General features: G+C 40.2%; 1 protein-coding gene across 2 annotated transcripts in view; it reads left to right on the forward strand.

Moving 5' to 3' along the window:
• Positions 1 to 7,026, forward strand: part of PPP2R2A (protein phosphatase 2 regulatory subunit Balpha) — a 39,325-nt gene extending 32,299 nt beyond the window's left edge. For both annotated transcript variants that reach the window (XM_054224963.1, XM_054224962.1), the window contains exons 4-10: positions 799 to 964; positions 1,532 to 1,644; positions 1,919 to 2,096; positions 3,040 to 3,204; positions 3,785 to 3,954; positions 4,717 to 4,808; positions 6,122 to 7,026. In XM_054224963.1, the coding sequence (XP_054080938.1) occupies positions 799 to 964; positions 1,532 to 1,644; positions 1,919 to 2,096; positions 3,040 to 3,204; positions 3,785 to 3,954; positions 4,717 to 4,808; positions 6,122 to 6,401 (1,164 nt within the window). In that variant the 3' untranslated portion in view covers positions 6,402 to 7,026. The remainder of the gene's footprint in view (positions 1 to 798; positions 965 to 1,531; positions 1,645 to 1,918; positions 2,097 to 3,039; positions 3,205 to 3,784; positions 3,955 to 4,716; positions 4,809 to 6,121) is intronic.
• Positions 7,027 to 13,744: the final 6,718 nt, after the last annotated feature.

A 13,744-nucleotide genomic window follows, 5' to 3' on the forward strand; every position in this document is an offset into this window, starting at 1 on the left:
TTCCATCCTGAACAGGCTAACCGCAGGTGTGACTTTTGATGTCAAAGATGTATTCAGCAGAGGTGTCCAGAGTGAGGAAGAAAAAGCTGCTTAAGCAGTTTAGAAGGTCTCAGAGAATGTGAAGGTTATAAAGCAGAATAGCGGAGCTGCTTGTATAAATGTAGAGGCGATGTGGGATTCCCACGGTGTGCCTGGCAATCAGAATTTACCCACAGAGTAGATTTGCCGTCTGTGTGGCTCTGTATTTCTCTTGGGGAATACTCTCCTTATAAAATAAAGATGGAAAAACTAAAGATGAGGGAATGATGAAGCCTTTTGATTTTAAAACAAAACAAAAAAACCCCCAAAACTTAACACACCTAGGATGATTAGACAAAATGTTAGTTTTTAAGTTCAACTGCTCAGAATTAACCTGAGAACTTGCTGAAGGTATTATTCACGTGGCTGAGGGGAGTTTCTGGAGACTTCAGGAATCAAAAGCTGCTGCAATAACTGTCTCTTCTCTGATCCTTTCTTAGCCAAAATAGTAGAAATTCTAATAAAGTTGTTGCAAAAGAGATAATCCTCATTTTGTCCTACAGGCTCATTAAAATAAGGCGCGTTGTACACGAAAGGATACTCATGGCAAATCTGGCATAGGCAACAATAGAGTGTAGAAGTCTTAACCTATTCTTATGCTAATTAGCAGTTTGACTGTATATCTTGCTGCGTAAATACCTAGTTCTGGCTTCTGCCTGCAGCTTTGAAAAGCATTCTGTACACTGCATATGTATCTTGATCATTTAATTCTCTTTCTAGAACAAAACCCAGTCTCACAGTAGGGGAGAATACAATGTTTACAGTACCTTTCAAAGCCATGAACCAGAGTTTGACTACTTGAAAAGTTTAGAAATTGAAGAGAAGATCAACAAAATTAGGTGGTTACCCCAGAAAAATGCTGCTCAGTTTTTATTGTCTACAAATGGTAAGTTATGACTTAATATGACTTAATAGTTAATTCTGCATGGCGACTGATTGTTACATAGGTTTATTATTAGGAGTTTGTCTAATCCTCTCCACTTTGAAAAGGCTGGAAGCAAGTTGGCTTAAAATGCAAGTATCTAGGGATGTGGCTACGCAAGAGTTAAGCCGTTTAGCTGTGCTGGCTTGCCTGGATGCAGAGCCCCACAACATGGGCAGGTATATTAGTTGTTTCGGATTTGGTTGCTTTATAGCAAAGGGGCTTAGCTAAGCTGTCATTCACTACCTTCGTATGCGTGTAACTAACCGTGTGAGAGCTTATATTAGTCATTCATAACAATCCTGATTCTAACTGAAACTTGCTATAACTTTTATAAAAAGAACAAATTGTGGAGGAGGTATTTTTAATGCTTTTTATCTTGTCTTGTTTTCTCCAAGCAGTATTTTTGTCTTTTTTGGTACACGTAGGTGATCTTGTCTTGTTTGAAGGCTTCACATTAAAGTGCATCAACTGTGACGACTAGTATCTTTGCTAGAGCTTTGATTTTTAACTGTGGCTGCGTTATTTCAGATAAAACAATAAAATTATGGAAAATCAGTGAAAGGGACAAAAGACCAGAGGGCTATAATTTAAAGGAAGAAGATGGACGGTATAGGGATCCTACTACAGTTACAACACTACGGGTGAGTAGTTCCATCGCTGTGAATTAGCCACATTCAGGTGATTTCTCCTCTCCCTCCCCACCTGGAATACAGATTAGCCTGTGGCTCAGTAGCTGCCCCGTCAGATTATGAACTTTACATTTTCTGTGATGCCGCTTGGCAGATACATTTACTTCTGAGGTGTGATTTTTGAGATATTTTAATCAGCTTGGTGTACCGAAGGGCTGTGATTATGGCTGCCAGTGCATTTGTAGTACACGTGTGTCTCAAACCTCCATTGCTTTGTATTTTGCAGGTGCCAGTATTCAGGCCCATGGACCTCATGGTTGAAGCTAGTCCGCGAAGAATATTTGCCAATGCTCACACGTATCACATCAATTCCATCTCCATTAATAGCGATTATGAAACGTACTTATCTGCAGATGACTTGCGGATTAACCTGTGGCACCTAGAAATTACGGACAGAAGTTTTAGTATCTTTTTTTGCATGGTTTTGTATGATGGGAACAGTTAGGTTGTAACAAAACTGTTGGGTTTTATTTCCTTTCATGGGAAACGTTTTGTATAGGATGTTTCTCCCTATCCTGGTTATTTCTCCCTGGTGGTTGTAAAGGCTTTTACTTCTGGAGAGGTAGCTCAGCATGAGCAATATATGAGAAGCAGTCATTTGCCTGGTGAAAACCAAAAAAGCTTAAGGTTTCAAGCGAGATGAGCAATCGTGGAAGGCAGCATTACAGTAAACTACCTTGTGAAAATTTTTTTGACTTGCGGTAAGAAGCAAGTCAGAAGTACCATCCTTATCTCAACAGTGTTCATTTTTTTTTTTTTTACCTTCTAACCCAACCATCTGCCCCTCTCGCATGTGCACCTACAAATGTCGCAGGCAGCAGGATCCCAGAAATATGCATTCAGTCCTATTGTTGGGAGCACAGATTTGTGGGCAAATGAGCAGGATCCTGAGCAGAAATCACACATAAAGAAATCGCCTTCTTTATAGTGTAGCAGTGTAATTAGTATTTAAGCAAAATAAAGTTCTATGTGAAAAAACTTGGGTGACATCTATGTAGTGTCAAATTAATTACCGCTGAAGTGGAGCAAAAAATTAAGCAGGCTTGTGCTGTTACAAGAATTAACTTCAAACTCATAGAGAATGCAGTGTTACGGTCTTGCTTTCTAGACAAACTGTGGAACTTAAAATTAACCTTCATCCATTTTTTGACTGGTTTCCACAGTCTGGCGTGGAAGTCTAGCCCTGCTTCCAAATGTCAAGCATTATTTTGCTTTTATGGGCTTGTTTTAATTCTGTTTGGCTATTTCAGATGTACTTTGGTCAATGGAAGAAGCGTTGCTGAATACATTCAAAGCTGAAAAATATGTAATGAAAACTGGAGAAAATTTCTTAACAAAATGCTGTAGATATTGTAGATATTAAGCCTGCCAACATGGAAGAGCTCACAGAGGTGATAACAGCGGCAGAGTTCCACCCAAACAGCTGTAATACATTTGTGTACAGCAGCAGTAAAGGAACGATTCGTCTCTGTGATATGAGAGCATCAGCGCTCTGTGACAGACACTCAAAGTGTAAGTTCTGTCCTGCATTTATTGTCTCTTTGTGGAATATGGTGTCTTGCTGTTAGATGAAACCAAGCACTCAATAAGAATCTATTAAACACCAAAGCGTGCGTGTAGACGTTTGTATTGGATTTCTGTAGTATATAGAATAGATCTAAAACCTAAAATCTAAATGAATCTTAAGATTAGTAGTAAAAGTAGTGAATAAAATTATTAGCAACTTAAGCTGGGGAGCCTGCCTGGACAACAGGACTCGGAATGGCTTTCTGCAGACTTCAGGAGGTCAAACGCGAGTTGAGTTTGGTCTGTAATTGGTGCTTGATATCTTACGTGTGTGAATGAAGACTCTGAATATTAGCGAGTAGTTCTCTTATTTAGAAGCTGACCTTGACTTGCTATGGAAATAAAATATTTCAGAGTATGGCAATTGTGTTATAAGGCTTTCTTGCTGAAAGTCATTGTATAGAGTGTAGGCAGACTAGCCCGATGTGGCAAGTTTATTGAGAAAATGTTAACCTAATTTGGGTGTATCTTGTATTGGAAGAGGCATAAACTTACAGCTTGAAATGCCTGTCTTCTTTTTATACAGTGTTTGAAGAACCAGAAGACCCTAGCAACAGATCATTTTTCTCTGAAATCATCTCTTCCATATCTGATGTCAAATTTAGCCATAGTGGTCGATATATGATGACTAGAGATTACCTGTCAGTGAAGATCTGGGATTTAAATATGGAAAACAGACCTGTGGAAACATACCAGGTAAATAGTCTTGATGTGGCAGTTAAATTTTTGTCTATAGATCACTATGTCCAAAGCAAAGCATCAATGAGATTTGTGGGTTCCACACAAGTGCTAAAGGATCTTGCTGTTTGCAGAACCCAAAACCACATTTGGGTATGAAAAAGCCTCCCCCTTACACAATGGAAGTGTGGAAAGGTAATCTTCAGCCATGAGATAGCACATCTCTCTCTGAGTCTTCAGTTGGCTTTATATTCTCCTGTTTTCTCCTGGAGAGAATAGGAGGTAAAATATTTCCTTTGCAGAAAATGGTTTTAGCTGGCCCTGAAAATTGCTGTGGTGTTTTCTTCCTAAGAAAACTTGCAAAGGGATCCTCTTCATCATACGCAAGAGGAAGATCAGCCACAAAGGCATGATTTTTAGCAATAAGCAAAGTCTGATAAGTCTTTTCAGATATCTAAAAGGGTAGTGAGGGTATGACAACTGCTCAGAGAGAGCAAGCGTTCTGAAGAATGGCTGAGTTTGGGGAGATGTCTCTCTCCCCACCCCAAGTGACTTGCTGCTATTTGCATTCATTTGAAATCTCTGTAGAGCGGAATACGTTAATTTATGCATCTATTAATTTTGTTCTTTATCCATGCAGTCAGAGGAGGGAGCTGTGTGTGCTCCTGTGGGTAGGGTGTAAGCACTGTCACACACTTAATTACTTCAGGAACAGAATCTATGAAGGTTATTTTTCAGGTATGCGAATTCATTCAGTTTATCTAACTTATTTTTTTCCAGGTGCATGAATACCTCAGAAGTAAACTTTGCTCACTGTATGAGAACGATTGCATTTTTGACAAATTTGAATGCTGTTGGAATGGATCAGACAGGCAAGTTTAATTCTTCTCCTATATACACACTTAAGACCTTTTCCAAATTATTCTTAAAATGGGCAACTTGAAGCATGACCTCAAGTATCTGTCTGGTTTTATTCAGGGACTGGCTTGGGTAATATTTTAGTACTTCAGTAGACTTTAGCATATGTGTATTAGCTCTTAACCCTTGAAGTTGCAGCATAGGATCATAGAGAACTGCCTTAGGGTACCAAAGTGATGTAGAATTTGACTAGAAATTGACTTTTGTCACTTTGCCAGAGTGAAATATTAATGGAGAGATGGGCAAAGCAGTAAGATTAGAGATGGTTGTCTGCAAACTTTAACTGGTGAAATACTAGCAATACCTTAATCCACTACTAGGTTTATTATTCCCAGTGTTTATCTTTTTGGGTTTGTTCCCCCCCACACCCCGTGTCACCTGTGATGATCCAACTTTGGCATGATTCGTATGGGAATAATACCCGTGTACTCAAACCCTGTTGTCTGATGGATACTGTACCTGTAAGAAACCACACCAGGGCTGTTGGGGAGCCTCTGCGTGTGTTTTCTGTTTAAGTTGCTTTGTCACAAGGTAGAACACTTGGGGAAAAACCTTCTAGGGATTTTCTTTCTTACAATGAGTTGTCAAGTTTGCCTCAGTCGGGCATGGTTGACTAGCCAATAATACCGCTTAAGACAGCTACTGCTTTTGTGTTAATCATGTCATTAACTGCTTATTTGAGAGATCTAAATCAGCTCATTGTATCCCTATTAGCATTGTCAGGCATAGTTTTGGTTGTTTTGGTGGTTGGTTTTTTTTTTTTAACTCTGTATCTGTCTGCTCAAATTTTTTTTTTTTTGAGACGAAGTAAGGACAGGGAAACTTCTAAATGTACTTGTCTTACTGAAAAACTAATATAAGATAAGGACCTCCTATAAGGTATTATCACAAATGTTAGTTAGTACCTAAATTCATGCAGCCTGTGTGTAACTAAAATTACATGGCTAAAAATCCGATCTATTTGGCTTTCGGTAGATCACTTCCTCATGCGTGCACAAGCAAATTTGAATGATGACACTCGAATTGCTTAGGTAACAAAGTGTGTACCTTAAAAGGTCCAGTTAAGGAAAAAGATACTTTTTTTTTAATTGAATCTTTAAAACATTCGAATGCCGTAGTCTCGCTTTAGATTGTAGATGGCATGGGCGAGGCTGCCTGCTTTCTGCTTATATAATAAGGCATGATCTTAGTTGGGACCCTGAAGAGGGTCAAAAAAAGAGGTTATTTTCAACAGAACTGTTACTTTCTTCCTCCCCCCTCTCTGCAGCATTGTCATGACAGGATCTTACAACAACTTCTTCAGAATGTTTGACAGAAACACAAAGCGAGACATCACCTTAGAGGCGTCCCGGGAAAACAATAAACCCCGTACCGTTTTGAAGCCACGTAAAGTATGCGCAAGTGGTAAGCGAAAGAAGGATGAAATCAGTGTTGACAGCCTAGACTTCAACAAGAAGATTCTACACACAGCCTGGCATCCCAAGGAAAACATCATTGCTGTAGCTACTACAAACAACTTGTATATATTTCAAGACAAAATGAATTAGGGTTGGCATTCCTAACTGAAGAGTCCACTTCCTGCATAGTTGAAATAGTTGAATCTAGCATTTGTACCTGTAAACGAAAGAGAATGAGAGGTCCATTATGGCACCCCTTTCCAGTGTTTAAAAATGTGCCATATGACAACACACTTTTATAGCTACATGGAGAAAGCTCTGTTGATCTGTCACTGCGTTCTTCTCCATGTCTGCTAGCCATTTAGGTGAGGATAGGGCACTTTTTAATTTAAATGACTACTTGCACCATCTTGCCTAATGGACTAGATTGGACTGTATCAACATCGGTTTACTCCACTTTTTATGCCTTCCATTGTGATGACGTCAAACACAGGGAAAGCCTTCAATCATGCTATGGGATTTAATTGTGTAACTCATTACTGTATCATTCGTGGCCCCCTTTTTTTATTAAATACAGCTCATTCTTGCTGTGGCTTGTAGCATTCCTCCTCCTTCTGGCCTCCTGGACTCCCCCTTTCCCTTTCATCCCCCTCCACCTAGCCTTGGTGGTGGTGTATAGGAAAAAAAAAAACCAACAAAAAAACAAAAACAAAATAAAGCACATGAAATGGGTCCGTTTGGGGTCAGTGGTAAAGGGGGTCTGTGTTGCAACAAATGTTTTAATAAACAGTTGACTGTAATCACTCCTTGCCATGTCTGGCACCAAAAAGAGAAAATAAGGAAAAAAAACAAACAAACTACTGAATAAAAGTGACAAAGAATGGAGAATCTGTTTTCTTTTTTTTAATCTACCTCTTTATACAAATACTCTGTGTTTTACCTTAGATGCATGAAAATAAAATGATGTTTTTTGTAATGATTTTAACCAGTATTAATTATTTTTCACGGGAATGAAGAGAGGGAGGGATTTCACAAGTATCTGCATTCATTCATGAATGATGAGAATACCAGCCGTAGTATGCGCTGACCACTTCCACGTCAAAACCATGAACTGCTGTCAGATTTTGCCGTGATCTGAACAGGTCAGTTACTGTTCCAGTATCCTTGAAGGCTCTTTTTTAAAAACTATTGCTTAAATTGGAACGGGAATAGAATTTTCAGGTTTTAAAATCCATTTTACAGGACTACCGTCTTAATGTTTAGTTTTGTCCTGGTTTCTTTATTGCCTTGTTTTAGGATACAATACCTTTAATGCCTTGTTTAGAGTACGAAGTCCCCTGTGGCTTTTTAAAAAGTTGTCTGAATTCTTGTCTGGCAGTGTGATGTTATGTAGTACAAACTACCAAGTGATTACACAGATAATTACTACACTGCATTCTGAGATGCTCTATTTTCTGTATTTTATTGCTATCAGTAACTGAGTGGAAATGTAGTTTTACCATGCAAGTGTTTCTGGCTTTTGGCTTTGCAAAATTATTGCACTTACAGAAATGTTAAATGGTGCAACGATCAGAAAAATACGTGGAGTACAGAAGCTGCATGAAATAAGTGTTCATAGATATTTGAGAGATTTAAACTCTTCAGCAAATAAGGCTTATCCAAAGATGAACTAGATACTGATGCTTTATAAGGCTCATGAGTTTTTACCTCCGGATACTTTTGCTGATTGTGCATTTAGGTTTACTCTTCCTTCATGGAAATGTTCAGAATGAAGTTTAAAGTTGTAGTGAACTTACCTTGACTGGGAGAATTTTCACTTTTTTGGTTACCTATATTTAAATTACTTCTGTGGCTTAGTTATAGGTAGTTATTATAATGCCTCTATTATTTGATCAACTAAGATACTGTTTCTGCTGTAAAGTTATGGCTGGTTAGAGGTTGTTAACAAGACTACTATTGCAATCATACTTTAATTTCTTTAAGTCCTTGTGCAGTGGTTTGAAAATGTAAAAATTCTAATATTTATTAGATCTGGTTCTCTTAAATACAGTATTTGTCTTGTAACATGCATGCCTGACCATGAGCCTTTGTAAGGATTTTACTTTTTTTTCACCTGTTAGCCTTGTAAAAAAAAATTTAACTGCCCCAGGGACAGCAGCTGTTCTCCAATGGGTGAATAAACTAATAGGCCCTACTCCTCCTTACATAGCATGTGACTAATTTTACTCAAATGACTACACTTGCTAATAGTTAAGGAAACAGCGTGTTGAGTAACATTAATCATGTGTATAGGTGTTTACAGGATCAGGGCCAAAAGGTTTATTCTTTACCTTATCGCAAGGGCACAGAGGTAATTGGACGCTTCTTTTGCATCAGAGCTGGTACAATTCATCTCCATTTTGTGAAGAACGGAGTAGGTTTAATGACTGCTGTTTGGGGAAGACTGGGGGTCCTGGTGTCAAGACTGCTGCTCTTGTGTGTATCCGTATATCCCGAATGATGCACTGAATACCTGAGAAGTTGCTTAGCACAGACACAAAAGGAAGTGAGGATGTGAAGACGACACAGAACTGGACAGGTAGATTTCACATACAACAAAGCGCAGCCTTCTAGCAATACTACATTCAAGCGAAACTGCCTCTCGGACCTCAGCTGTGCATGTTGGGATGGAATCGGGGGTTTTGAAGATAGTTCGGGGGAAGATTTTTGGTTTTATCAGTAGTGGTGATCCCTAGCATGTCATCTGAGGTTTGATTTTTATCCTCACCAAAACCAGCTACTGACTTTGGTGTCATACTATTCAACTAGATAATTCTCTAAGCACACTGTCCATTGACATATGCTGTAAATCTTATATTTTATTAATAAAAGTATGCATAGAATATATTTTGTCAGGTTGCTTTTTATCCTCTTTCCTGTCCATCTCTCTTTCTCTATTTATGGCAATTTTTGCAATTACTGATCTCTTCCCCTGCTGCTTGTTGAACGGAAGCCCATTCTGCTAGCTTCTGCGTTGCTATTTCTGGGCCTTATCCTGGACAGCCTGCCAGGTGCTGGGGTAATGCTGCCCTCCACCAACACGCACAGTTACCGAAAAGCAGCCACTCCATTCTAGTGGTCTCTTCCGGTGCCCAGTGAAACCAATGCAAATTCTCAATTCTCAGTCCTTGAATACCAGATGACATACAGAAAAGGAGTTCTGTTCCCTTGTGTCTTACCTTGAAGCCAGTGATGCTACCTAAATGCCAACCACTACCGCTTCAGTGGTCAGTATCCGCAAAACTACAACCACGCTCTGAACCACAGTGACACTGTTGCTGACAACACTCAGCGTAAGTTGGTTATCGGGCTGGTACAATGCTGAGGTGTAGGCAAGTTCTCTGGCTGGAGTTCCTTCACTGTTTTCCCGCTGAGAAGCGTCTGCTGCCTTGAAAACATGTTGAATATGCAGCAACATTCTGCTTGCCCTTACTGTTGAGGCAGGGCTGTAACTTCCACTCCAGCATTTATTATTTGAATACGTATTCTTTTATTCTCAGACTGATTGGCAAAAGCTCAGTTAGTGCTGATAAGCAGAAAGCTGTACTTTTTCCCCCTCTTGCAGAGGGGCTGCTGGATGATGGAATACTAATATTTTGACTACTTTTTACTGGCAGCTCTGGAATTGGTTGTTCTTGGGCATGACATAGCTAGGAAGTGATTTCCTGCGCACTGGTCTTTAGCTCTTCATCTCGGGCTGTAGAAAGCAGTATGGCCTCCCCATTCACAATGTACACTTCTGACTAATCAAAAAAAAGATGTTTCCTTTTGCCCTTTCCCATGTAATCTGCTGTAAACCAAAGGATTGGTGTATGAAATTGGGGTGGGGAGAGGTGTGCTGGAAGTGAGGTGCTGTGTAATGGCTGTCGGTGTCTTGAGTGATTTGTATGTTTGCTAAGAGCAAACATCTTATTTCACCTGGTATAGAAAGGTTTGGGCATGTAAAAAAAAGCAGTGGAAAAAAGCGATAGCAGTGGCTGGAATAAAAACAGGAAGTGTTTCTTCCTACTGTGATACAGCTTGAGAGACTAAGAAACAGCGTGAATTCCCTTTCTCTACACAATTTACCCTTGAATTTTAATAATCCCAACCTTTTGCAAATAATTAATCTATTGTTTCTCTTTTACAAGAAAACAGCACTCAGTTATTTCTGATGCGGGTTTTTGTGTGTCTCTGTTCGCCACTAGGAGGCAAAATGTCACCAACGAGAGGTGGGTGCTTCAAAAATGCAAGGGCTCAAGGTTAGATGTTGGGACTATCCCTCGAACCCATCTTTGGAATGGCCAGTCGCCTACACGGACTGTATGTTTGATCAGTTGCTGCTAAATATAAAATACAAGAAAAGCATTTCCAGTACACATCATCACTGTCTCCAGCATAAAGAAACCAGCTAAGGTGTCCAGGGAAAAGACTGGCATCCATCGTGGCAACAGGTTAGCATTTTTTTAAAAATTTGGAGCACAGAAGTACTAAATGAAGAAATAAAAGTAAGCATAGCATGTTTAACACTTTAGATCATTCTTTAGTTAAACTGCTTCAAACTTTGACGCCACCTTGGAACCATGAGAATAAAACAATGGGGTTTGGCTCAGCTCTTTGAGATCCATCAGGTGTGTTGTTACTTCTTCAATTTCAGTCACCTTAAAGGCTTTCTATAACTTTCTAGAAGAAAAACCTTTTTATTGTACTTCAGTACAAAAGGCGTTTCCCAGAAGCTTATGGCCATTGTTTCTCTTCTATTAACGTGTGGTTTTTCTGTCCCTCCAACCTTGCTATTGTCATAGCCTTTTCCATCCAAGGATTCAAATTACTTTACAAACATTAATTACATCATTCAACTGCCTTAAGGAACCTGTGTAGTGGTTAGAGCACAGGGCTGAAAGTCAGGACTTGTGAATGCTATTTCTGGCTCTGCGTTGACTCACTCTATAATCTTGATCAATTTATTTCTGACTCAGAAGTTTTAATAGTCCCACTTTACTGATAAATATTCATGCCACAAGTATTATGGCAGATGCTTCCTGAATGATGGAGATGACAAATACTCATGATGCTAGCCTGTGATTGTTAGGGTTCCAAAGTAGGATAGGGCTACTTTTCTATTCAAAATCAGAAATAGCTCATTGTTCTGACTCCAGTCTAGAATGTATCTGCGGCCCTTCTACCTGTAAACAGCTGTTTTATTGAATTATTTAAATTACTGCTTTCTTTCTACTACATGTAGCTAATTCTGTTCCAGTGATATCCCTGGGACATCCAGATTTTCTACAAGATTAGACATTGGATAGTCACACAGGCTACGTAGTCAATTTGGTAAGAAAGGTCAGCGTTACAAAAGGTGGATTTCAAATGTCCACACTTCAGTATTTGGACACTTGTCAAAATAGCATAGATGAATAGAGGATGAAAAACATTTGAAACCGGTATTCTAGTATGGGACAATTGTGACAGTTGTACATACAGGCTTTTCTCTAGCTTGAAATAGTTCTGACACAAACAGAAAAAAAAAATGTTATTTCTTTGCATATGTAATGAGGAGATAACAAATAAAGAACACTACTGGAAATGTATCCGTGTGACTTCAGTCTCTGATGGTATTAGTTACTGAACTCCTACTGTGGGTACAGTAATATAAAAAGAAATAATTATATTCTCGTGGCTGCTGATGGGAGAGGTTTATGATGTAAAAGGCTCCTTTACTGCTGTTGGGAAGCAAAATGCTCATATATATATATATATATGTGTGTGTGTGAGATGGGACTTACATTATAAAGTTCCACCATAAAGACTAGGCCTCAAAATAAACCTTGAAGTTTAAGTGTTGTCAAATAGAATGAAGTTAGTAAAGATGATTTCTCAAGCTGTGAAGGTGAATTAAACAACCATCTGTGAGAAAGTTAGTCTCACTGGTTCTTTTTATTAGAGAATGTGAGTGAAAAATTAGATTAGTAACAGAAGAATCCTAGTAAAGGCTCTGCTAACCACCATACCAAACATCTATGAAAAGTCGCTCTGCCTTGAGGAACAGATTTACTTGATTTTCAAGATAAAACTGACTCTTATCTTGAAATTAATAATTTAATAGAACCTTATTTTCTATATATGTTCATTTCATGCAAGCAACTTAGAATAGATAATTGGTGCAGAAGCTACTCATGTTACGACTGAAGAAAACTCAGCAGGGTAATGCTGATGTTTGTATCTCTGCATTTGAAAGTCTCTCCCATGGAAATTGAGAGTTACTCCCATTCTCAGCACAGCAGTATGTGCATAAATAGCCTGAGGTTGCATCTTCATTTTCATACTGAAAGGCAACTCTGGCGCACACTAATAATTTCACTTTTTACAGCTATACTTTTGCGTACCAGTTAAGAACAAGTCCCATTTTGTTACACAGATGCCATCTTCTCTATCTTAACTGTCTGCCAGTAATTAAAAAAAACCTGCCATGCACGAGCTCGGTTTGTCTGCTAAACACTATAATTTCAGATGGGTATTACTTTTAATCTTAAAACCACTGGTTCTTTTAGGGTGTCTTAACTATATTTCACAGACCTACTACTTGGCTTAAAATTACCTAAGGCCAAAACAAGGCTGATGAGTGGGGAAAGAAGTGTTGGGAGCCTCATACCATTGCGGCGTGCAGGTCAGACAGGTTACCTCACGCCCGTTGCGCTCAGGAAGGACGATTTGCTCCAATCCCTCATGAGGAAACCTCTGAGCTGGAGGCCCAATGGGTATGGTGATACAGGTTGACAGCACAGAGCTGCGAAGGCTGATCCTGTCCTCTCTGGAAGCAGGACAGGATAGGTGATGTCCGATGAGATGCAAAGACCCGTGTGGGGAGGGCCAGGTGCCCTCTAGATGCCATCCAGAGGGACCTGGGCAGGCTTGAGTGGTGGGCCCATGCCAACCTCATGAAGTTCAACCGGGCCAAGTGCAAGGTCCTTCACATGGGTCGGGGCAATCCCAAGCACCAAGCCAGGTGGGGTGGAGAATGGACTGAGAGCAGCCCTGAGGAGAAGGACTTGGGGGTGTTGGTGGATGAGAAACTCAACATGCCTCAGCAACATGCACTGGCAGCCCAGAACCCCCCCTCAGCCTGGGCTGCATCCCCAGCAGTGTGGGCAGCAGGGCGAGGGGGGGATTCTGCCCCTCTGCTCTACTCTGTGAGACCCCCCTGCAGCACTGCCTCCAGCGCTGGGGCACCAACAGCAGAAGGACACGGAGCTGTTGGAGCGGGGCCAGGTGAGGCCCCGGAGATGCTGGGAGGGCTGGAGCCCCTCTGCTGTGGGGACAGGCTGAGAGAGTTGGGAGGGTTCAGCCTGGAGGAGAGAAGGCTCCAAGGAGGCCTCAGAGGCCCTTCCAGTCCCTAAAGGGGCTCCAGGAGATCATGGGGAGGGACTCTGGATCAGGGCGTGGAGTGACAGGATGAGGAAGAATGGTTCTAAATT

This window comes from Rissa tridactyla, chromosome 20, assembly GCF_028500815.1.
Source record: "Rissa tridactyla isolate bRisTri1 chromosome 20, bRisTri1.patW.cur.20221130, whole genome shotgun sequence".
In the NCBI taxonomy this organism is placed as follows: Eukaryota; Metazoa; Chordata; class Aves; order Charadriiformes; family Laridae; genus Rissa; species Rissa tridactyla.